General features: G+C 40.8%; 1 protein-coding gene across 18 annotated transcripts in view; it reads right to left on the reverse strand.

The window, feature by feature from the left end:
- Nucleotides 1-24,479, reverse strand: part of plecb (plectin b) — a 161,049-nt gene that overhangs the window by 36,746 nt on the left and 99,824 nt on the right. For 12 of the 18 annotated variants that reach the window (XM_049584125.1, XM_049584131.1, XM_049584130.1 and 9 more), the window contains one exon: nucleotides 2,053-2,114. In XM_049584125.1, the coding sequence (XP_049440082.1) occupies nucleotides 2,053-2,114 (62 nt within the window). Of the gene's footprint in view, nucleotides 1-2,052; nucleotides 2,115-5,184; nucleotides 5,620-21,213; nucleotides 21,352-24,479 lie in introns of those variants that run through there. The other 6 variants (XM_049584136.1, XM_049584135.1, XM_049584129.1 and 3 more) reach the window with 4 other exon arrangements.

Genomic DNA, 24,479 nt, shown 5'->3' on the forward strand with positions numbered 1-24,479 from the left:
TAACGTTTACATCATCTTGTGCAATTCCTTCAAAACCTCAAGGTGATCCTTTCATTACGCGCAACTGTAGTTTTTAAATCCAATGAAACGTAGTTTGTAAGATTGTGCTGGGGACAGGTTTTTGTTCTGCAGCTGGTGCGACGTTCCATAGTATAAAAAGATTTATTGAGCAGGGGAAACCACTCAATGGCCCTTTGCAGCTTTTCACTGCTGCACCCGAGCTGTAGTCTGCTCTCGTCAAGCCAACCATTAAGCCATTAAATCAGTTTAACATCAGTTTAACCTTAGAGGAGCAGTCTTCAGCCACAGAGTTAACACTTTCCTAACCAAACATGCCCTTTTCTTCATTGGCATTTTTATAAGGTGACTGTATTATTGGATGCTTTTCTTAGTCTGTTTTACATTTACATTTTAATATGAATATTGATATGCAAATCTTTAAACTTTTGAGAAAATCACTCATGTTTATGTTATACAGCTTATTCTTAAACAATGTTTTGACAACAGCCACATCGATGTTAATACTTATGCAACTTCACATGCATCAGTACATGCCTGTCAGTGTAGGGCCGGGCATGAACGCAGACCCTGGAGTCTGCGCAGCACATGTGCTACCGTTGGCCTTAACCACCATGGGCTCTGGGCCGAGACCAGAATTTGCCTTTTCAGAAGGAGCTAAGCGAGTCCAGATGTCTGTGACTCACCCTCCAAAATTCACATTGAACACTTAAGACAAACTGCAGTGTGTTCCCATGCTGTGGTAGCAGAATTCGTTCACATTCATGGAAAGGAAAACACTCTCTTTGTGCTTATTTTTTCCCTCTTGTTCCGTTTTAAAAAAATGAATGGCCCTGTGTCTGAGGAGCGAATATACAAATAATGTGGAAGCACTTAATGTCATAAGGCTGTAAATGCATTGCTGCCAATGGGAGTTTCCTGGAAGAAAAGTGGCACAAGCGGGGATATTTTACTGCTCTCTGGGAGGGGTAGCATTGTGTTACGGGAGCTAATTTTTCACTCCTAATGAGCAACTCCAGAGTGAAGAGTATGGCCTGTTTGACTTTACCCCCATTCTGACCTGTTTACCTCCCTGACTGTGTGATGCATTGGAGGGCTTTCAGGTCACAGTTTGAAAATAGAGAGTGAGGTAGGCGAGAGTGGACGAGAGCTGATGGATGGTGTAAACAATCTCTCAGCTGATGACAGACTAGACTTCTGGTAAGCCTCCCCGTCAGTGTCAGACAATAATGGACTAGGTAATGTGTGTGATGTGAGTCGGGGGCGAGGTGTCGGACATATTGTAATTTCCACAGGGTTGCTTCTAAAGCACAGGTGAGGGATGGATTGCATTTGAGACAATGATGGCCTTTCACTCAGTAACCCATAACATAAGATTGCATTCTGGGAATCTGATGAGACTCTGCAGTCAAAACAATTTGGCATTTTGTTGTTAGAGGTTATCAGGTCCTCCAATATTTATACAGACGTCATCTCATAAACTCTCCTATCTTAATTCTGCAGACATTATCTCTGTGATTATAGTTTTAATCACCCATCATTATGCAGAGTGTAAAATATTAACACTACATCAAAATTCTTGCCAACACAAATATAAACCAAGTCCAACTACTTGCATCTGTAATTGCAGTACATGGGTTTCACTCTTAATCTGGAACCTGTACCAAAAGGTTGCAACAGTTATCAAACACTCAGCACAGCATCATGTGGCTGAAGGCGAATCAGTACGATGATTCACTGAGAGAACATCTGCTGTTTGCCACTTGTATTATTCAGACCTGGACCACAAGCAGGGAGTTGTACCCTTTGATATCCACTGTGGTTGTTATGTAAGAATGCATTCAACCACATGTCCATGAGGTTCAGAGAAAGTGACATTTGCGGACACTTTTTGGTAGACTTCCGCTTATTTTGCACGAGCGTGACATGTTCGTGTGAAAGTGAATATGGAACATGAAATTGTGGGCATGTGTGAGCAGGAATGTGAGCAATAATGTGCCTTAAGAAACAAGAGCAATGAGTGAATGTCTTTACCTTCATCAAGTGCTTGTTCACCCATTTTGTGAAGGTCTTTTTTTGTACTCGATCTCGTTCATCTGCAAAGAAAGAAACCACAGTTAAACATCAGACAAGTAAAACAAAGAAAAAATAGAAATGATGGGTGTATAGCAGTTAGAAGCAAGAAAGGAAACGAGGAAATCCCCAAGATACCATACATGTTTGATTTCTGTAGGACAAACAGATTCATCACTGGCTGAAAAACTGCCTGACTGTGCATGCCTGCATCTGAGTCAGACCGCATCAGAGAACATTCACTGTCGGCAGATGCGCCCCTATTGTCTCGGAAACATTGTATTTGCAAGGTCATGTCTGTCTCTAAGACACCACTGACCGGGCAGGCTCTTGGACAGGCCAAATGTGGTATGAGAAGACACGCTGCATGGTTACTACAAGACATGGCAAAACTATTGAAGAGTACAATTTTCCAACAAGAAACAACAAGATCTTGGCAAGGAACACACCTACTAAGACAACAAAACTAAGAACACCCACGTTCCGATTGGAGTCCAGGTAAAACCACAAGGTGTGGCACTGCAACTTTTACACTGCAAAAACTCAAAATCTTACCAAGAATATTTGTCTTATTTCTAGTCAAAATGTCTCATTTCTAGTAAAAAAAAAATCTCATTACACTTAAAATAAGACTCATCACCTAAAAAGTTACTTGTTTTTAGGCAATTTTCACTTGTTTCAAGTAAATTTTCACTTGAAATAAGTAGAAAAATCTGTCAGTGGAGCAAGTTTTTTTTGCTTGTAATAAGAAAAAAAAACTTGCTCCACTGACAGATTTTTCTACTTATTTCAAGTGAAAATTTACTTGAAACAAAAAAAACTTGCTCCACTGACAGATTTTTCTACTTATTTCAAGTGAAAATTTACTTGAAACAAGTGAAAATTGCCTAAAAACAAGTAACTTTTTAGGTGATGAGTCTTATTTTAAGTGTAATGAGATTTTTTTGACTAGAAATGAGACATTTTGACTAGAAATAAGACAAATATTCTTGGTAAGATTTTGAGTTTTTGCAGTGTATCAGGAACACAGCGGATGCATCGGTGTGTTTTCGGTCATCTGAACCCTCCTGATCTAAAGGTTGTGGTTTACTGAACAGTCTTCATTTCCCACAGCAACAGTGGCACTTTGGCACCAATCAGACAGATTTGGGAATCTCTTTACTCAATGTCACTTCATGTCTTTTGACGGACCTTTACTCACACAGGAAATAACCCATCCTCATCACGCCAGAATGAACTATGGACCCCAACACAGTATCTTGTGTTATCAGTTTAAAGGGAGTGATCTAACTCTCTGCCATATGCTACCACACCCAGCAATGAAAAGCAAGGGGCTGTGATTCAGCATTAGACAAAATAGGCGCCTAGAGGCTACACTTGCTTTCTCAACAACTCCTGCAAATGTGTTATGGAACTGTGTTTCCATGGAAACCTTACATACACACCACAGACCTTTAACCTCCTCATTTATCATTAAACCAATAGGGGCCTGGGCGTACCTATGTGACCTCCACAGCTCTATTTCCTGTCAAGGAGGCAAAAGTCACCTAAAGTGGAAACGTGATGATTGGTGACACACACATATTCATGATTAAAGCAGCTTCCCAAAGGAGTTGCACCTTAACCTGTTGGGTCTCTGAATTCTGGTCACACCACGTTACCTAATCCTGTTTCAACCGCTGCAACTCTTTGCGGAGTCACTGCTCTTTGTAAGTGAAGTGCATGTGGGTGGATAGGGGTTGAGAGAACTTTAAGTATCAAATGTCACGAGACGCAAACAGGTTTTTAGTGGGGTGTGGAGTTTACAACCAAAAACACTGTACTGCAGCAAAGTACATGTACTTAAGTCCTGCTCTAGAGTATAACTTTAAGGTACTTTATTTTCATTTTAGGCTGATTTATACTTCTATTTAATTACATTTCAGAGGGAAAGGTACTTTTTTATCCATGATTTGACAGCTATTATTTCTAGTTACTTTGCAGATTAACATTTTAAATGCAACATATAATTAACTTGATGATATAGATGAAATCGATCCAAGAGATCCAACAGTTTCATCAAAATTTGCTCCACTTTAACCAGATACTTACACATCAGTACATCGCTACTGCAATAATGTAATTAATAACAATACCCTAGGGTTAATCATCCCTGCATGATGAGTACTTTAGGTACATGTAGGGGATAGTACTGTTGTTTAACTGCAACTTCCACTTAAGTTAAAAACTTGAATGCTTTGTCCACCACTGGTCAGTGGTTCTTGAGGCTGATACTAGTGCTGCATGAGGGACAAGAGACACCCAAACACACAATCACACTGGTCGATTCAAAGTGTTTTGATAATGTCCACCCCTGTATACCACTGCATAATAAAACTTTATTTTTTACTTTATTTATTGAATAATCAGTTTGTGTAATATTTAAATTTTGACCTGTAAAAAATACGTTTAGAGAGTTTCAGGGGAAAAAAGAGGAACAAAACTAACTTGAAAAAGGGAAGAAAACATATTCATCCATGCTACAGCACAACTGAATGCAAACAGACTGTAGCTACAGTGACTCACCCCAAAGCACAAGCATGCCACACAACAATATTGTGAATGGGCTTTGCTGACCAATACGAAGTGAGGAAGCTGCTGATGCATTAGAAAAGGGGAGTATCCTCCTTTAAGTCACAGTGTGGTGAGACACTGGACAGTACAATCCAATCAGAATAACTGCATGTCTGTCATTTGACATGTAATCTGGGATTAATGCAGATTATTTAATTTAATTCAAAGATGCCTGTGGCAAAACCATGGATACCACCACCTTTGGAATCTGACACGAGCCTACTGATGTACAAAATCATGCATTATACAACAAGCTAACCAGTGAAGCCTCACCACACAGACCTCTTTCAGATCTTACAGACAGAGAAGTCTACAACCTGAACATTACCCAATGATGAAGTTACATTAAACTCTTTTTTCACCCCTTCACGGAAAAACACTTAATTCTTGCCCAGCGGCGTCTCACACATATGGCAACAAATAGATCAAGATCAAGGCTTGCAATTAAGTTATTTTCCACTACTGCCACCATACTGGTACCTTTCCTCCCATCCATAGCTTTCAGCATCCCTTGGTAATAGCCTTCGTCTGAGGGCATCCTCTCTCTGCCCATGCTGTCAGAGGAAAAATTCCTGTACCTCTGCGACTGGGAGTTCATTGTCACGGTTTGTCAGCACCCGGGATAATAGTCCTAATGATAAAATATCCTTGGTGGGTTTCCCCCCGATTGCAACTTCTTCTTTTCTCGCTCCTATCTGTCCCTCTGGCCAGCGATTGGTCCCAGAGTATGCAGTCCTGTGGCCACAATCCACTCAGCACTTCACAAACCTATGATTTCTCTCCCCTTCTCGCCTCTCAACCTCCTCACTCCCTCATTGGGTTTCGACTCTGCCCTTCTTTTTCCTCCTTATGTTTTTTTTCTCTTCTCTCTCTTTTTCTTTTCCTCCCGCTCACTCTATTCCTTTCATAGCAAATGGTGCCTGTGGGCTATGAAGTCTGGGCCTGTCCTTGTGTGTGATGAGCGAGTGTGTATTTAGTGGCGCTAGTGTGTAGAGGACATGGTGGGCAGGGCCCTGAACACACCCCTTCCTCTTTGCTTTGCTTCACCAAGGCGGGGAAGGACGAGGTGTGGTAACCTGCATGTACTATCACTTAATCGTTTGCGCAAGAAAATGCACACACAAGCTGAGTCACTGGGGATCGTAAAAAATCATAAAAAGACTGTGCTGTTTATTTTTATACTTAAGATTGCACTGAATAAAACTTTACTGAACAATATACCCAAAAGTAACATAGATATCCAACAAGAGCCTAAAAAGGTAAAAAGCTTCTCAATCACACACTTACATACAAACAAACACAAACACACATCCTCATGGTTAATCATTACTTATTCACAGCATTCCTCAAACATTCTCACATTCGAGGTTACTCATTGTGACCAAAAAAAGGAGAAGAGATGGGGGGGTGTGACAGTTTTGGGAAGGGCTGCTATAGATTCCAGACAGTGATGACTAACCACACCCTGAACATCTCTGATTTACTGAAAAGACAGCAGCTTTTAACTAGGTGTTTGAGCATGCTGTGTTTAACGACTAACTGTTGTAAGAAATCAACACACGCATCAAAGCATCATGACTGTGTTAAAAATACCCTTATTTATTTTGGCATCTGCCTATATCTGTCTTTAGGTCAATGTTGCAATGCATTAATCAGTTCTTTATTCAAGTATATGTCCAGTTAGTTTTAGTCACCTTAGCTGGCTTTTTTCAGCTTTTCAGTCACAGTCACTGTTGTTTCTAAGCCTATCTACACATTTCCTGCTCTGTGGTCTCTAATTCTAACAAATTAGGGAACATCAAATGCATCACTTCCTGTTATCCACACTTTTTTTTTCCACAGAGGTGCAGGCAGAACACCAAATGCAATAAAACAGGCATTATTCAAACACTATTTAATATTATTACTCTGGGTTTCCCTGATAGAAAATTCTAAGCATATTTCCAGGATTACACCCTGGCTACAAAAAAAAAAAAAAAAAAAAAAATCTGCAGAATGAGAGACAAAAAACAGTGGATCAATCTGTCAATAAATCTAAATGACAGCAGGAATTTTTGGCCATTCATCTGTCATATTTCTGTTTATGCAACCTCATGTGCCTTTTGCTCACCTGTGGCAACAAGTTCCAATCCCTGGATAATGATAAGTGCTTCAATCAGTAGTGTAAAAAGGAGTCATAGAGTCAGTACAGTGATTCAGTAATGTCAGATTACACAAAGTGACATATTAAAGTTTGCTTAGCTAGCGTTAGCCACCACACGCTACTGGTCATACCACACCAAGAGCTACATATCTGTGCTTTAAAAAGCTTACATAGTCTTGCTTTAACCTTTTACTCCAGCACACAGTTTCTGAGCTTATCAAAAAAAATCTGGGTCTTATTTACACAAAGTCCCTCCATAATGGTCGGCTATGTACATGCTGACAGCTAAACTGGAGGGCAGGGTATGTCCTACCTCTGCTAAATCCTGCCCCTCTATCCCTAAGGTAAGGTTATATATCCCATTCCCCCACCCTGACTGACATCACTTTATCAGGAATCTAAAACCACTTTTTCTTCCAGAATGCTGGGTATTAAACACAAACCTGTACGAACATGAAGGCACTTAATGTGTCAGTGTAAGTGTGTCCATGTGGGTGTGCGAGAGTGTTGACTCATTTCGCGCCACGTTAGCAAATTTCGGAGACACACCTTTGTAGTTCCATACAATGTCTAGGCAGGCTAAGGAATTAAGGAGTGGTATGTGGGTAGGTAATTAACTCAGGGAAAGGAGAGGAATCACACTGAATACAGAATTTATTGTAAAAAAAAATTGAAAAGCTTTGATACAGTCAGAAACTACACATGCAGTAATTTGATTCAAATAGTTGTAACATATCAGGATTTAATAATGACAACCATAAAAGGTCTATCAAGATTTTCTATAAAAGTCTTTCACGGATGATTTACAGTGTAGAATAGAACAAAACAGAATATCATTGCATATAATTGAATGTAATTAAATCAAACTGAATGCTAATGGTTTTCCAGGTAATCTGAGATGCAGAGGCAACAGAAGACTGCAACTGAAAACTCTGTGACATTCTGGCAGTGGAACATGTACCAACACCTACTAGAGCTAGATTTCTAAACCCCATGGGAAACACTAACAGGGGACCCCAGTGGGAACAGGCGAGGATGCAGAAAGTGTGGAACATCTTAGTCATGAGATCTTTCCATCAAAAAAAAAAAAGGAAGACATATCATTAAGGTCTCAACATGCTTATTACACTGCTCCCTCATCTGGCTTCATCAAAACCAGATGGAACACTTTGGGCTTTTTATACGAGCGGAGAGAGCTTGGTGAAAATAAGTGGAGAAAGGATTTTCTTTCTGAATGACAAGGTTGAAGTTCGATCATTTTTTTGGGATGAAAGTGACAGGGAAGTTGGGTTTTCTCTTACCACAGTCATCTTGTATTACACAGCAGACATGTTGACTATGATACAACGGACTGCATTAGCTGATGCAACATGCATTGCTGACTATTTACATGCTGAATGCTTGCTGGGTATATTTAGATAAAGGTTGGGTTTCAGTAATTAGAATATCTATCATGTTTATTAAATCCTTTCTAAACTTCCCATGCTAAAGGTTTGTTTGTTTGTACTTGTCTATTTCAGTAATTTTGGGGGTGGCAATTTTTTTTAGCCATGCAAGTGACTAGAGATGAAAATAGAGTGCTACAGCAAAGACATTTTTTTGGAGACCGATGCAGCCTTAATCGTCACCCTTGTTCCCCCTTCAAAAAGCCAATGGGATTTTTCCATTGGATTTCGGATTATTGCTGAAAACATGCTTTGTGGCAAACAACATTTTATGATATTTTTAAAGGGTAAATGCAGTTGCCAGAAGTAAAAAGCTAATGTCATGCTATTATGAACTACACCACAAAGCTAACGTCACCTCCACAACGAGGCTGTGATATTTTATGCTGTAGAACAAAACATGAAAGTCTCTTTAGCATAAGCCACAGACTTTATTGCAGGCATTTAACCAATACCCATTCAAAAATCCCACTGACTTTAAAATGAGGGGACCAGGAGTGCTAAAATGCATGCATGGACTCATTCCTGTACCACTCTATGTCAGCTGGTTTCTTGGTCAATCCACCACTTGTATATGACTGATACTTTGGTTTAATACCTACAAAACTAAAGAAAGTCCCTTCATGCGTCAGCTCTACTTTGTTGGTAACTAGCAAATGCTAACATGCTAAAATAAGATGCTAGGCAAACATGGTAAACATCAGCATATTTTCTCAGTGAGTAAGTCAGATTCCTAGCGTTAGCATTTAGCTCAGAGCACCGCAGTGCATGAATGCAGTCTCACAGAGTCTCTAGCGTGGAGCCCTGCAGACTCTCAGTCTTGTTACCAAACAAGATACTGTATCATTGTGAAAATAGTTTGGTATAATTACCATAAACAAATCTGACCACCAACATCATGGGTCGGTTCTATCCCACACCAGCACTTGCGGCTCTGAAAACCACATCCCCCATAAACACTTTGCTGTTGCTATATTAGTTGTTTGTGCCAAGAAGAAATCAATGCTTTTAAAGATCACACAAATGTCTAAAAGTAAGTTAAAATGTATCCGTATTTCTAATCCCTCATTTCTGCCTATTACATAATTTCAACCAACTTGTTTATTTGTTTTACTGCAGCGAAGGTACTGTAGAAAAAAAACTCTGTTGAACACGTTCATAGGCATTTAATATGGAGCTGGCAATAACAAACGCTAAAATCAATACATCAGACTACAGCTATATAAAGTACACTGTGTTCCACATACAGCTCATAAAGCATGTACGCTTCTAATACTGACAAACACATGGTTGAGCTTGCAGCCATTTACAACAACCTGTATTTAAGCACTGGGGACTCTAGACCCCAAAAAAGCAAACACATTAAAGGACAAAGGAATTCTAAGAATATGTCATTATGGTTTTTGAAAGTGCTGAACCGCAGAGCAAATTCGAGGGTTTAGACAGAGGCAGGGTGGACAACACCTTTCATTGTAGAGGATGAAAAAGCTCCAGAAGGGATTTGCTCACCCTCTCTTCTTTATCTCCCTCTCCCATTTTAGTCATCCCTCTCTTTAACCCCCCTCACTCTCACATGGCCAGTTCAGGTAAAAGTGTGAGCATTTATTGCGATATCTGGAGCACCACACCCCACAGGGAAAGGAATGCTGATAAAAGTAGGAGCAGCCTTAACACACCCTGGATTATCACCTAGGTTGTTCAGTAAAAAGGAGGAGGAGGAGGAGGAGGAAGGAGAGGAAGAGGAGGCAGGGCAGAATAGCTGCCACCTGAATCACAGCACACGCAGGATCAGATTTCTGCTGTGCTTAACATACAAAGCCAGCTGAGCAAAAACAACACAGCGCCACGCCGTGTAGAAAAATATCTTTAGCAGCATGACTGTCTTTTAAAGATTCATAAAGATCAATAACAGTATTATTGCAGCTGTGAATGACTCAAAGACTCTGGCATGTGGTGCGTCACGTTTTACACATTTAAAGGCCTTTTCAATGTGACATTAATAAATGGTTCATCATTTTTAAAACTAAAACACAAACACTCAAACACAAAACACAGACTCCCTGAAAATACACGATCAAGTGTGTTTTTTCAGTCAAGCAAAGCTAATGAAAGCACTGAGGCCATGCTATTAAATATAATTGTGTTAAATGAGCCGTTAACTGTGTTTAATAAATCAGGTGAGATGCGGTGTATTTCTAATCATGCTCTGTGAAGGGGAGACTAAATGACTTCTTCAATCTATTCGCAGGATGTGTGTCATAGCTGTGCCATGATGCACGGTTCAGTTATAATCCATAAGGATCCTAAACCTGTCAGCTGACTTTAGATAATGTTGTCAGAATTAGATCCAATGATGAAGCTGCAAAGTGAGTTTAACCCAGACTCAACAGGCACTCGGGATTAGCCACGGCAGCTGAGTTTGAAAATAGCTCAGTGCTGAGCTTCAGAGGCCTGCATGGAAAACCCAACATCTGGGATTGTGTCAGTTGATAATGTTTAATTTGGCGAATTCAAATGCAACAGGACGACGGGGAAATAGCTGAGGTTAGCTGCAGCCCGACTGGCACTGAGGTGAATGTTTAAAGCTGCATGTGTCTCCCTCTGCAGGTAACAGCAACGAAATGTGCCATCTCAGATGTAGATGTCCAATAACTCAAAGTTAGTCCAAAGCCAATTTGCCAAAATATAAGTAAAAACAGTAAACTGCATTATGTTTATTCTTTGAATTAGAGCACAAGTTGCACTATCATTCATCACAGTTTATAAAGTGCAGTCCCTGAATAATGTATAAGTAAGCAAATACTTAGAGCTGTATTAGTGGTGTAGTGTGACCAGATAAGTGTGATTTTAATTGTCATATTGTAATACTCAAAACAGCATTTCAGAGCTATAAATATGAAATGATCTTGACTGTGGGTTCTGATATAATTATGATAACCAACTTTTTCTTAACCATTTAAAACTTGAGCAAACTGGCTTGCTTTCTTTCAAAAGCATGAGAAGAAGACCCCCAAAATATGCAAAAAATAATAATAAAAAAGAGAAAATTAAAAACAAGAAAATTAGTAAAAAAAGTTAGAAAACAAACAAAAAGATATTTCTGTAGCATAATTCTGTAGCATAATTTTAAATATGTAATAATAATGATTATACATATAACTTTTCCCTAACTTTTCTCTTTTTTCCCCAGTTTATTAAAAAAAAGAAGTCTAAGGGTTATTTTTTTTTTTTACTTCACTCCTTAGTGAAATAATACCTTTAAAAAACACTAAATATTTGTGCTGCCTTTGTCTCTGTCTTTATGACTCATTAACTAATTAATCAACACAATAGCCCATTCATTTTCTATAAATAGACTAATGAGTTAATCAGCTGCTCGAGCTCTTAACCAAACATCAGTGAATCCGTGAAAAAGTGCAGCAAAAGTGATTTTTTTGTCTTGGAAAATGTTGTGGATTATTACTTTAATCAATGTAAAACCTGATTTTAGGGACTAAAATTACACAAAAAGCTTCCCAATTTCATCACAAGAGTAAATGATATGTGGCCTCCAACCTTTATTACTGACAAACTGCACAGAGATCACTGGATTGTCTCAAAGTGATACAGGAACCTTTAAGAAACATCGACCCTTATTAGCTAAACTGGCAGCAGATACTGAAGGTTCCCCTTTTCCCTCGTGTTCTGTTAATCCATTATTATGACTTGTGGTATTTCCATACGCTATCTTACCCCTGTAAATGTGGAAAAAAGGGGGAACTTGAGAGACGTTTCTATGACAACAGCTGTAAACACACAGAAGCATATGCAGTGGTAGCTGTGACTGACTCTTACTCACGGCGGTAATTTTAGACGCAGAGACAGAGTGGAGTCTCCTGTGACTGACCAATTTGACGTGGAAAGGAAAACACCATCCTCCACCCAACATGCTGCTCTCACCCACTGGCAGAAGGCAATACGTTGTTCTCACCACTAGATGGAGCCAGAGCACAACCACGCCCAAACTTCTTCCCCAGTAGATACTGCAACTATGACGCTAGGTTTTTCCCAATAACATAGTGAGCATACTATGATAATCTGACATCAAAATACAGTGCTTTTCTAAAGGGATTTCATGGGAATATTACACTGAGTGAAAATACAAACATGCCCATGAATACATAAGAATGTAGAAATGAGATTAAGTTGTTATAACTACTTAAACAACACTCTGGTCAATAGAAAAACTTCATCAGAGAAATAACGATGAACAAAAGAACACATTCATAAACTGTAGCTAGTGATTCAAATACAATTCGTGCTGTATAGGACATCATTTTACCCAGCAGCAAAACAACAATTGGCTTTATCAAAGTACTTATTTTCACATTGATGTTCTGTCACTATCTACTATAGAATTATGCAATATAAGAAAGATCAGAGGAGGTTACCATGATCAATCATACTTGATTAGACTGGTGGTCATGCAACAGAAGAATGCATTGTTCTGTATAGCCGATATATCTCACTCCCAACCATTCTTAGATAACACCTGACATTATCAGGGTGGACATGCTGCTTTTAAGCTAGTTCACAGAGATAATGCCACCCACAGCAGACCATAATGACCACTTCATATTTATTGGAGTTACTCATTTACAAAAAAAAAACAAAACAGTACTACAAGGTTTTGCTTCAATCTCTAACGTCTTGTATCCTTTGAACAGACTTTTACTGCAACCTGTAACCTATCTAAGGGACTGAATTTCTTTGACATTCCACCTACTTCTTATCATCTTCAGACGTGTGTAAACACACCTCAGAGCTTGACTTTAATAAGACAGCTCCCATAGGTATGTTACCTCCCATCGCATAACACAGGCATGCCTAAGTGCATGTTGATGGTTGAAATGTATGCATTGCAAAAGATGTGTGGGATTTATTACAGCAGCCAGAGGTGAATCTCTTCTTTATGTTGCAAAATGTATAAAGGAGAGGAGTTTTCTAGCTTTATTTTTCACTTGAGACAACTTCAACCCACTGTCCAAGACCTCTGTTCTATTCTCTTCCTATGCTGTGTAATGTGGTGAGACAGCGCCCCCCTCAGGACTGAAATTAATTTACTGCTCTGGTAGTAGTAACCATGCTGATAGCACTATAGAACAACAAACTAACTCCTCCCCACCTGGTCCTTACTGTACATCAGGTCTCTCCACTCACCTGCACAGCACATCTTACTGTACAAGTATCTGCATCTTTCTCCGTATGACGCCATCTCATGCAGATAATCCCTTCGCTCCCTGTTCCATAATGCAGCCATTCAGAGCCCGACAGAGGATCCCCACGATGGCCCTCTGTGTTCCAGACACACCATGCCAGCTGGTGTGAGGGGACTTAAAAAAGAAACAGGAACCACTTTCCTACCGATGAAAGTCGGACAGTTTGGCCCTGCCCCGCCCTTATTTAATGGCCAGGGTAAAAGATACCAAACAGGTAATTCAACATTACTCTCACTTTGCTCATGTTCTTTGTCCTTTGATGCATTTATGGTGGACGTATCATGTCCGCCTGTTATTTATTGATTCTTAATTATCTTCAGGGGTTAATTTTTTTTCTAGCCGGCCTGTGGATTTAACAACATACCAGTGATCCAGTGATGCATACCTGTTTATTATTTACTATTACACTATCTAAAACCTGATTCTTTTCTTGTGCCTCTATAAAAAAAAAAGTTCTTATCTGTCTACCACACCAGTATCTGACATTTGTCCTGAGTGAGTCATTGTTTATGTTTCTGGTTTTCAAACACAAGCAGAATCATCCGGTTGTGCTGGTTTATGTGACTGTGATCGTATTTCTTGGCAGTTTTATTGCAGCCCTGAAGCAACAGAGACAAATAAGATATTATAATTATTAGTTGTTCTATTTGCCCTGGGCTTTCTCAAACCAACCTAACAATCTACCAGTATAACACACTCTCAGCTCCATAACTTACATGAAGAAGGATGTGTTTAAATACAATAAAACCACAAACAATAAACCCTGATTGTGTTACGAATCTTATGATCACAGAATTATGTTTTTATGTGTGGTCAAAGGAGCAGTCGAGTCCAGCTGACACACGCACCTACTGTCGCCAGTCAATTTAGCATGTGACAATTTACAGCAGGGCACAGCTGAGCTGTTCCCAGGTCACATTTAAAAAGGAAAGTGACCTAAATATGCTGTGTTCTCCTTTTACAGGACACTGCCCTCTGACCTGGGACCATACAGGAAGCTCTCTGATCTCCTCACATGTTGCTCTGACCCACAATCACTCACAAAGCAGCATTTTTGGATGACCTGGGTGGAGTCTTTTTACAGCTAACATCAACTTTTTTGACCTGAGGTAAACAATTTGCAATATGTAATATAATTTGATTTAAGAATTTAGTTCCAGGACCGTATTAATAATATCTGAAATTTAATACAATATATTTGGCTTCATATCCTTTAACCTCAGAATGGACAGAGCTGCAGTAGCAACCAGTTAGTAACAGCACACATGCAAGAGGAAGATAGGAAAATTGCAGACCCAGTGCTGAAAAAATGCAAATATAGAGAGGCAAATCACCAAACAGACAGAGCTTGTTGACTTTCACTTTTGCTGGTAAGCACTGGGGGAGAGAATGGGGATGAAGAGTGACAGGGAGCTGGCTTGTTTCCTGTTGGACAGGTAGGTGCCGGTGGTAAGCTAAGTTACGTTAGCTTGCAAAAGTATCTGCATTTCCACTGCAAGAAATGGAATGTTCTTACAATGGCAGCTAGCAGTGTATGTACAAGCAGTGATGGGAAGCCAAATTTTAATGTTATGTTTACAAGCAATAACGAACAATTCATGCGTAGTATACCTTTATATTTAAAAGTGTTAAAGGAATAGGTTGAGGAAATGGGCTTATTTGCGTTCTTGCTGAGAGCTAAATGAGAAAACTGTTACCACTCTCCTATCCTGTCCTGTATGAAGCCACTGCCAACAGCCCGTTAGCTTAATTTATCTTAGCTTAGCTTATTTGAGCTTAGTATAAAGAAAAAACAGCTGACCAGGTTCTGTATTAAGTTAAACAATTCACCTACTACCATGTTGTATCTAGAGTCTAAACTTGACAGTCTGTGGTTTTACTGAGGGACATGTGTAGGCACGGTGACTCGTACTGCAGTCACTGACATTTGCAACCTCATGGTGATGATAAAAAACAAAAAAAAAAAAAACACTGTGCCCGGCCAAAACTTTGTTTCCTTTTGGACAGAGCCACGCCAGCTGTTTCATCCTCTTTCCGGTCTTTACGCTAACGTAAGCTAACTAGCTATAGCTTCTTATTGAGAGTGGTATCCATCTCTTCTTCTCTAACTCTCAAAAGGAAAGTCAATAAGCAAATTGCTCAACATATTAAACTACTGCTGTAAATTAAGAAACATATATTAAAGTTTTTGTACCAAAACTGTGTGCTACTAAAGTTAGCTTTTTGGATGGTGACGGCACTAACTGAACAAGACTGAAAGATTGGTCAGCTCCAGAAAGGAAAACTAAATTGAGTCACAGTCTGGAAAAAAAAAAAAAAGAGTAAAGAAACTTTTAACATGTAACTGCAATCAGATTTGTTTATTTGACTAAGAACTTTGTTTCTGTGGCAGAATAATTACTTTAAGTGCATACAAAGACCAGAGTCATAAAGTGACACTTGCACTACATCCATCAGCATCTTAAGGTAAACTGCTGATGTCACTGTATACTATAGGGCCCAAAAAGAGCTGAGAAATTCCTAATGGAGGTCACAAGGGGTATAAATAAACTCCCAGCACAGGACCGGATGTGTTTTCACAGTCCCAATGCTGCACATAAATAAAATCTGTTGTAAATGAAAGTCCCGTATGTGCTCCATGTGTCTTTCTGTCTCATTGGAGTTCTTAACTGTTCCCCAAAGACATTTGAACTGTATCCTTAGCCCCTACGGGTTACTGTGAGCTCCTGACACACAAGTTCAATGTTTATGTTATGACTCATGCCCACTGGTTCACCAGCAGCAGTCACAGTGGTGTAGGACATCTAGGCTGTTTTATGTACACTCATGAGTCCTGGAAAAAACTGACACACGCATACTGGTATACAGAGAAGTAGCCGGATTGCTCCAGAGTAGGGGTTGTGGCTGTTTCCAGGAAGAATGCTGGCTTTTCCACAAACCAGGCCAAAGCCAGAGCCAGAGCTCAACCACCACAGCCCACACAGCTCAACGTGTCTCACATTAATCTCTGAAATATGTTTAGCAATGACTGTGAATAAATGGCACTTGTGGCCTTAGCAACAGGATGTTACCCTTTACCAGCATTGTAAAAAATTACACTTTTCAACTCTCAGCCCCTGTATAATGCGATGGAGTGCAACCTTATTTTTAATAAAAGAGCCACCTGTTCAAACTGTTATGCCTGACAATACCCGCTGTGAGCATTCTTCACTGATGAATTATGCAAATCAATTTAACATTAACGGCCTGGGAAAAACCCAGAGTTCTAAAACATCCCTCATTCAATATGGATGTCAAGTACACTGCAGCACCTAATTTGACAAATGTGAGTTTGAGTGAGAGAATCTGCTTTAATATACCCCCCTGGGGCAGTCTGAGGATGGGGAAACAAACACAAATGAAATGTCAAAGTTCAGCAAGAGAATGCCAAGTGATGAACCTTGTGTCTGACATAGAGTATTTACAGTCTAACTGAGCCACGCCCCCTTCCTCGTGACCTTTCTGCTGACCTCATTCCAACATGGTCGGAAGAGTATGTTAAGATCCTTGTTCCCACCTCTGCACGCATGGCACAGCATGGTACATTTGACAAGAAGCACCATTGAGGCAGAAGAAATCCCCGTGGTGCAGTATATCTGCACTCATTGCTGTAATAAGTGATAGCTCAAGTTGTGGAGCTAACTAGAGGACAGCGTTGTCAACATGCAGGATGGATGCCAGTGAAAAGGGGACAGCTAAGACCAGAAAGCTCTATGACGCTCCTGGACCGAAGAGCACAGATCACCAAGGACAGCAGCTGCATTAAACTCCTACGTATCTCAAACAATAAAACATTATCAGATAGAACACGATAATGTCATGTCAGGGTCAGGTACACAACAGTGAATGTAGAGCCAATATCAGTATCAGTCAGCACTGATCGTATGGCCTTAACCCACAGTTTCTTAACCTACAGACAGCAAAATGTCTATCAAAAATAGTTACGATTTTGTTACCACCACATCCTAATATAAGATGGAATCTGAGTTACACATAAACTATATCAAGCCCAGTTTTCTCATACTTAGTCCCTCGCCACAGTCACCTTCCTTTTAATTACAGCTATCTTAGACTTGATAAGATTATACCAATACTTTTTCTGGGTGACCCCTGTTATTTTTATATGTGTGTCCGTACATAAATGCTCACAATGGCAGTGAGTGCACTATGATAATTAGCAAATTTAATGTTAAGCACATCCATCAAGTTAGTTCAATGTGTCAGCATGCTAATGTTTGCTAATTACCACCAAACACACGGCTAAGGCTAATGAAAATGTTAGCAGGTTTGGACATATTTAAATTTTGACCTAATGATAGCTCTAGAGGAAAAGTCAGTAGAATTCATCCTCTGGGGACCATGAATGTCTGTAGAAATTCCATGGCAATCAATCCAATAGTTGTTGAGATGTTTTAGAGCCTATTTCCACCTGGTATTAACATGTGTCAGAGATGAGATCACAAGTGGACAGATATATGTCTGTCTGTTCACACCTGGCATTACAATGTGTCTCCACATGCATCTCGAGTGAAAACTTGGGGATTGGATCTCACTTCCTCTGTCCAAATAAAAATGTAGCCTTCATCATTTCATTTAACATCATAGGAGACTGCTGCTGCTGCTGCAGGAGTGTGAGCTCCATGCCAAGGACAGTTGGTGAGAGTCAACCTGCACACACACACAGTCACAGCAGTACCTGTTAGCATCGCATGGCTAACATTACCTAACAGTTATCAACAGGCTTAACACCAATGTTGAGTTTGTTTGGAGCATATAACAGCTACTGCTTTGGCTGTATTAGCTCGTGCTAATCGGGCTTACACTGAACTGACCATTCACAGAGGACAGCAGGTCAGGAGATTCAGTCTTTCAGTGCTGCAGCTAACCTGTGTAATGGCAGCAACAGAAGGTTTGCTTATCTGACAGGGAGTCGACAAGGACGTCAGCTCAGGACACACAAGCATACACACTGCTGAAAGAATGTGGCCTGATGTGACCCAGACCACCTCAAGTGTGGGCTGAGCAGACGCTCAGACGCACTGAGGACACATTCACATCCGTTCTTAAAGCTGTCCATTTGTGAGCTGATCACCCAAGATGCATGTTAATGCAGGGTGTAAATAGGGCCTCAGTCAAGACCAAAGCAGTGGACTGAAAATACTTAAGTCACTCAGCTAGCGTGGCTAAAGTGAGTCACTGAGTAACTCGTGAGTGATACATCAAACTCTGTTGCAATCAAAGACTAATGAGAAGTCATGGGATCAAACAGCATATTGTTCATCTACAGTCTGTTGGGAGTTCTTAGCATATGTTTCTCCAGGGTACATCCAAGATAAAGTCATCAAAGAGTTGCCACTGAATGGACACATGGATTCATGTCTGTTGGTTCAAATTCTGGCAGCAAGTTTGGGGACTGGCAGTGCCTGCAAACCTGGCAGGTGTACTAAACCAGTGCTAAAAGGGAGCTATTCATCTGACTGAAGACACTAGAACTCCCTTCAGCAAGAACACACACCCACACACAGACACAGAACTGTGATCCCTAACCAAACTTGACTAGACAGGTTTGGGAGGGACCTAATAAGGCATTGTTACAATAGCACTCATCTGCCATCCTGTATTACCACAAAAAAAGTTAGCTAAGTTCGATTCATTGGAACCTGGACTGGCTTGTGTCAGACTGTCAGTCTTGGGGCAACTGCAATGTGAGCCAAATGGAAGGCCTCCCACGCTGTCTGAGTATAATGAGGGTTAATCTCTTTGCAGCTGCAAGTAAGAACAGACAGTTTGTGAGACCGGCACGAAAAGGCCTGGTGGCACTTTTGACCGGTCACAGTGTACAACGGCAGAGGGGTTTCAAGGTTACACATGGACGTGACTAATGCACGGGGTAAACATACAACACGCAAAGCTGTGTGTGACCTCATAGAGTTAGTATTTTGACCTGTACAGATCAGGAACATTAAAGAGGCAAGCTTAAGCATAACAAATCAGACATAAGCAAAATGATAAATATTCAAAAACATCCTCTATACCCTAGAACTGCTAGCACAGTATTAGCACCAAAATTTAGGGGGTTAAACTCCAGGTACACAAAACGAGGAAGAGATAAACCAAACAATCCTCTGGCATCCAGCTCCTCTGAGAGATTGATGTCACTCTCAATGCTTTTGTAACCTTTACAAAACCACTCTGTTTCAATTTCCTGCAACATGCTGCTCTCTTACCTTGCCCCTTGTGTTTCCTTAAGCCCCAGAAAACAATCAGGGTGACTAGGTGTCCCACAACCACAAGGGCGGGGAAAGTGGCTCCTGGGGGGCTTGAAGGCATTTGTTGGGACAGATAGAGATAAGGTAGAGGGGATGAGGGGATAAGCCCTGGCTGTGGTGACAGGTGGGCCTTCACTGGGCCGGGGAAGAGGGGAGTGGGGCAGTGTGGGTGTGGCAGGGACGTTTTAAAAAAAGGATGACCCAGGCAGGAATTCCTGCTGTTTCCTCCCCACCCTGAGGTTATTACTCGAATTCTTCTTCTGGTCTGCTTCTCCTGATTAGTTCAGCTGTCTTCACATACTGTCTTGACTGATGTATCCTTTACAATATGGGGTTTCTTTTCCAAAGGACAGCATTAAAAGAGAAAATAATCCGGCTGCTATAGATTTCTCCATCTTTCAGGTTAGGCATTTTTCTGTGTGAACTTATTAGGAAGAACTTGCTGCTTATTTGATGCACCTCTGTGACTCATTGCATCATGCTACTACCTCCTGGTATCACTCAGAATGGGCTTGTTATCTGCATTCTTGGCTGATAACCAATTTCTGGAGAATAGGGTGAAGCCGTAGTCATTAGTCTGAGGTGAGTCCAACAGGATTTTCCTTTTTTGATGCAGTCTTTATAAGACTCTGTGATTATTAAAACAGCCTTTAAAGTATTACTATTGAATATCTTGAAGCAGCAAATGACAACTGTGATAAAATTTCTTTATATTTCATTAAAAAAACAAAGATAGGTGTGTTTAAAGTGAAAATACAAAAACAAATTTAAAAAGCCCTATTGTTATTTTCAACAAAACAATAACAAACACACTTCATTACACTTGGATTGATACAAAAGCAGGTGGTCGTAGTTTTTTCGGCAATCTGAAACAGCCCAGACAGACACACACAGCTGTCTAACTAAAAGGTTTGGAATAAAATACACTGTATAAGTCACCCTAGCTTGTTGATGTCCATCAGATGTGTTACTGACAAGACAAACACCTCCTGAAAGGAGTGAGTGGAGGCTGGGGGGTGGGGGTAGGGGGTTACATATCCCTCCTCAACCTCTGCCCTCACCTACTTCTATCTACATACCATCAAATAAAGGAAAATGTTGAAGGCAGCCAGCCTCACTCATGATTCAAGTCAGTCACATTGTAGACAGGTTTAAATATGGAACACAATCTGCGCCGCAGTAGCTGAAGGTTACTCTACGTTAAATGTGTGTTCGTCGCTTCAGTCGTGCTCCGATCAGGAACACAACAAATTCACACGGAGCCTTTGCCAAAAACTCAACGACGGTCAGCAGCCAGACAGACAAACGCAGTTAGACATAGACATGCCACAGCAACCCCCACTCTCTGGACCTACCAGGTATGATCTTCATCTAAAGAGACGGTACAGGGGAGGAAGAGGAGGACTGGGTGGAAAAAAATAGAGCTGGACTGAGGGAGAATGAAGAGGACAGGAGAGGCTCCTGTTTGTTCGCTCTGAACTCCCTTGTTTCTCCCTTGTGTTGAATTTTGACAGGCTGCGCCTGCTGCTTGGATCTGTCAGCCAGCTCTCTCGTGGCCAAGGGAGGAGGGACGACACGCCAGGGCAGGGGAAGGGGGCAGGGGCGAGGGGCGATGAGGGCTGAGAGGGGTGGGTGGCCAAGGGGAGTGGGCTGTAGACTGAGGGTTATAAATATCTACCAGAGCCAGATGATCACACAGTGTCACAGTTAGAAACTGATGGTAGAGCCCTGGCGGGACACTTGGCTATAGTCGCTCCCTAGAGACACCCCCCACAAACACAAGCAGACACCTCCCCTCCCTCTCTCTCTTCCTACTGCTCTCTTTGATGATGATGGTGGCAAGTTTATTCTGTCATATTAAGTCACAGCACCCAGCCAGGAAACAGATCTCAATCAAGAGCCCTCTGGGAAACAGCATCATTAACATATGCTAGAGACATCATGTGGACATAATATTGTCAGCACATACAGAAGTAGACTCATCACTATTATACGACAAGAAGCATTGATGCCGTACAGTACATGGTTTACTTGATGATAAAACTCCCAAGCTCCATTTCTGATTTCCTTTCTTTGGTACTAACTTTCACACTGCTAATTTTTGTGGATCTCCGTGATGTTTTCAGCTTGTTCTACAGTTCCTCTCATGATGCATCACTTATATCAAGAGTGTTCGCTCAATGCCTGACATTTAAACTGTAAATGAGATGGGTTAAATTGGATATGTTCAGCGTCATTATGGGAAAAACCACTGGCAGTAACTCTAAGGGGACAGAAATAGGAACAAAGTCAGTAAATATGAAAGCTGCGGGCTAAGATGGATTCAGTAACTATTAAATCATATAGCCGCACACAGAGTCTACTGATAGACAGATTGCCAGAGAGATAAGCATGGCGGCAGCTCTCAATGTTCATCCCCTATTGCTTTTGGGATCACAGCAATGCACAACATTCTCTAAATATAGTAGCTTCTTATATGTACGTACGGCTTCATCAATTGTAGCGTTGACAACTGGTTCCAGTTCTCCGTAAAAGCAATTCCAGTCAGTGTCTGGAGAGTAGAGCTGGGATTGTCTTCTCTCATGACACTAAAGATGGATGCCCTGTGTGAAACCACAAGAGCTATACTGAGAAACCATGTAGGGGCTTTACAGAGGATCGCAGGGAATTCCTCCATGAACATCCTCATGTGCCTTCACAAACTCCTGAACTTAAAGGGGAACTATGCCCATTTTCAAAATTCACAGACAATAAATGGATGTTATAGATGACACTAAGAGCACCCAGACAAAAGTGAGAGCGGCTCATTTCCACAAATATTGATTGAATTTTCTCTTAGGCCATAGACATAACAAATTCTTAAATTAGGTGGTGTGCCCCTTTAACTAAGCCTCATGCACACATCATTCATGTCAGGACGCAAAGCAGAAAGGTATTCCAAGCTTGTGTCCAGAGGGGAATACCTCTGGTCTCAATGTACACCCATATACTGCTGGATCTCCATTTTGTAAACACTGCTTTAGCCCCACTTAAAAATCAATCTTAACTAAGCAGGTGGTGAGCTTGCTCTTGAGAAAAAGCTGCATAAAGTAAACATAAAGGTCAAATTTAACACAGGGCTAAAAACTCCCAATGAAAACACGTGTAGGCTCTACAGAGGCCTCTCAAACTTTAACTATTCTTCCAACTTTCTCACAAAACTGAAGTGGAGTTAGTCAGCCCCTGTAATAAGGCCCAACATGTACCCTGGGAAATGACTAACATCATAACCATTTCAGCCAAACCCTCAATATATTCCACATGTTATCGATCTCTCTGTTTCCTGGGTCAGGCCTGCAGTTAGCTAACTGTTTTATTGCTATAACAGATTTCTGACTTTGCATCACTGTCCAGCGTCTAGTCATTATGTTGCAATGGACTGCTATTAAATTTGATACCAAACACTTTGTGCTCGCCAACGCGGCACTTCAAAACTGGCAACTAAAACTCCCGTGTTGGAAGATCACACACAACCGGCCCATGGGAGAGGATTATGTTTTGGTTGCTCATCACAGTGTCTGTAATCATTCACACACACTTTTTCATCACTTTTTCATTATTTACATCTTTCAGAAATCTAAGTTTTAAATTGATATCACAGGGGTACTGATTACTGATGTTTGTTTTATATTTAAATCAGGATTTGACAGAAATATTGCAGTAGCTTTGGAGGATTACAGCCGTCTTCTCGAGTTTCATTCTGTATTTTCAGAACTGGCACGGACTGTGTCAACAGTATCTCTTCATTGTCAAAATGTTTGTGTCTCAATTTATGAAATGTAAGCATTCGTTCTGACACTTGTGAGTGCAATAAAATATCAGAAGTGATTTAAAAGGCGGAGTCAGCAGTAAAAGATAGGGCACGGCAGCTCGGTCATTGACCCTGTTTTGAGCAAAACATTGCTGGTGGTCAACAGCAGCATGAGATTCTACTTAAGCTGCCAACTCACAACACACTCTTGATAGATAGCACAAGACTGAACATTCATTTTGTCCCCCATTCTTTTTTTTTCTCCTCAAAAAGGTCAGGCTCATAACTCAAGCTTGCAGATTTGAGAATGATCTGTGTGAGTCATAGGATCAAAATGATGTGCCACCATAATGAGAGGCACAAAGCAGCAGCCGTACTGCAGCTCTTCATTTAAGCTATCACACAAATATGCGTTGGGCATGATTTCAGAGATGAAAAACATGGAGGACCTCACTGCCCTGTCTGGGATGTGATTTACTCAAATTGGCCCTGGTGCCATGTGTGGGCAGAGTTTAAACAGCCTCTCCAGCATGTCCATGTCATACAGAGCACGGACAGCACCCTCCCTTCAAGAAATCAAAAGTGCCACACCGTAATGTCAAAAGTGTTCCCTTGAAATCTAACCCAGCTTAAGGAGCCCTTGTTTTGAAAGCAACATTTTTGTGGCGCAAGTTGAATTTTAAAATACTTTCCTTCTTCCTTGTTTCCACATTACTATTGCAAAAAAAAAGAGGCAGAAACTGGAGTAAGACAAAGACAGACATACCTAACTCTAACTATACCCCAGGGTCCAACTGATTCTGCTGACAGCTTGATGAGCTAACATACCTA

Source organism: Epinephelus fuscoguttatus, linkage group LG8 (genome assembly GCF_011397635.1).
Source record: "Epinephelus fuscoguttatus linkage group LG8, E.fuscoguttatus.final_Chr_v1".
Classification (NCBI taxonomy): Eukaryota; Metazoa; Chordata; class Actinopteri; order Perciformes; family Serranidae; genus Epinephelus; species Epinephelus fuscoguttatus.